Genomic DNA, 903 nt, shown 5'->3' on the forward strand with positions numbered 1-903 from the left:
CATTTACCTTATCGAAGTTCCTCTGCTTCTTGTCGAGGTTGGCAGCCAGAGCATTAGCTCTCTCCACATCAATCATGAGGTCCTCCACCTCACCCTGCAGCCTCTGCTTGGTCTTCTCCAGAGAGGCACATTTTGAATTCACAGCCTCAATGGATTCCTCAGCCTCCTGCAGGCGCTGGGCAAGTTTTTTCCTATTGGAAAGAAGAATTTGCTTGTGCATAATCGGGCTAATAGATAGCATATTTGATCTAGCGATGAAAAACTAGAAAGGCTTTATATACTTGGCCTCCTCCAGCTCCTCAGTGCGCTGAATAGCATCAGTCTCATATTTGCTTCTCCACTGAGCCACCTCGCTGTTGGCCTTGGACATTCCTCGCTGCAGCTCACACTTGGCCTCCTGCTCCTCCTCAAACTGCTCCCTGAGCAGATCACAGTCATGGCGCGCTGACTGAACAGCATGGGCCAGGGCGTTCTTGGCCTGTTGAAGACACGGTCCATGTTGAGCTTAGATGTAAAGCACTGTATCTGATGCTGTAGTCAACAAACTTTTGTTACTTGCACGTTAAGACTACTCTCAATTCATTCATTTGTATAAAGTAATTTTCTTTTTGTAAGTAATTGGACATATTTTGAAATGGGTATGTTTATTCATACACCATAACAATCTGAAAAATAGGGGAGATATAAACTTCATACCTTCACTTCCTCCTCAACGTGCCTCTTAAGCTCTTCAATCTGCTGAGTGAAGGCCTGCTTGCCCCTGGTCAGCTGGGAAACAAGAGCTTCCTTCTCCTCAAGCTGGCGGGCAAACTCACCTGAGGAACAATTTGTAAACATGTCATTTATGTAAACAATAATTAGTGTTTTTCAGTCATGTATTTTTTACAGCTGGCTCACCATTCT

General features: G+C 44.7%; 1 protein-coding gene across 1 annotated transcript; it reads right to left on the reverse strand.

Moving 5' to 3' along the window:
• Positions 1–7: 7 nt before the first annotated feature.
• Positions 8–815, reverse strand: LOC121940108 (myosin heavy chain, fast skeletal muscle-like; the record flags this gene model as incomplete). The annotated part of the gene is made up of 3 exons (XM_042482967.1): positions 8–191; positions 282–478; positions 697–815. Coding segments are annotated over 3 exons (500 nt in total), but the record flags the coding sequence as incomplete, so codon positions are not given.
• Between the last annotated feature and the right edge of the window lie 88 nt (positions 816–903).

The sequence above is a fragment of the Plectropomus leopardus genome, unplaced genomic scaffold (assembly GCF_008729295.1).
Source record: "Plectropomus leopardus isolate mb unplaced genomic scaffold, YSFRI_Pleo_2.0 unplaced_scaffold74882, whole genome shotgun sequence".
Classification (NCBI taxonomy): Eukaryota; Metazoa; Chordata; class Actinopteri; order Perciformes; family Serranidae; genus Plectropomus; species Plectropomus leopardus.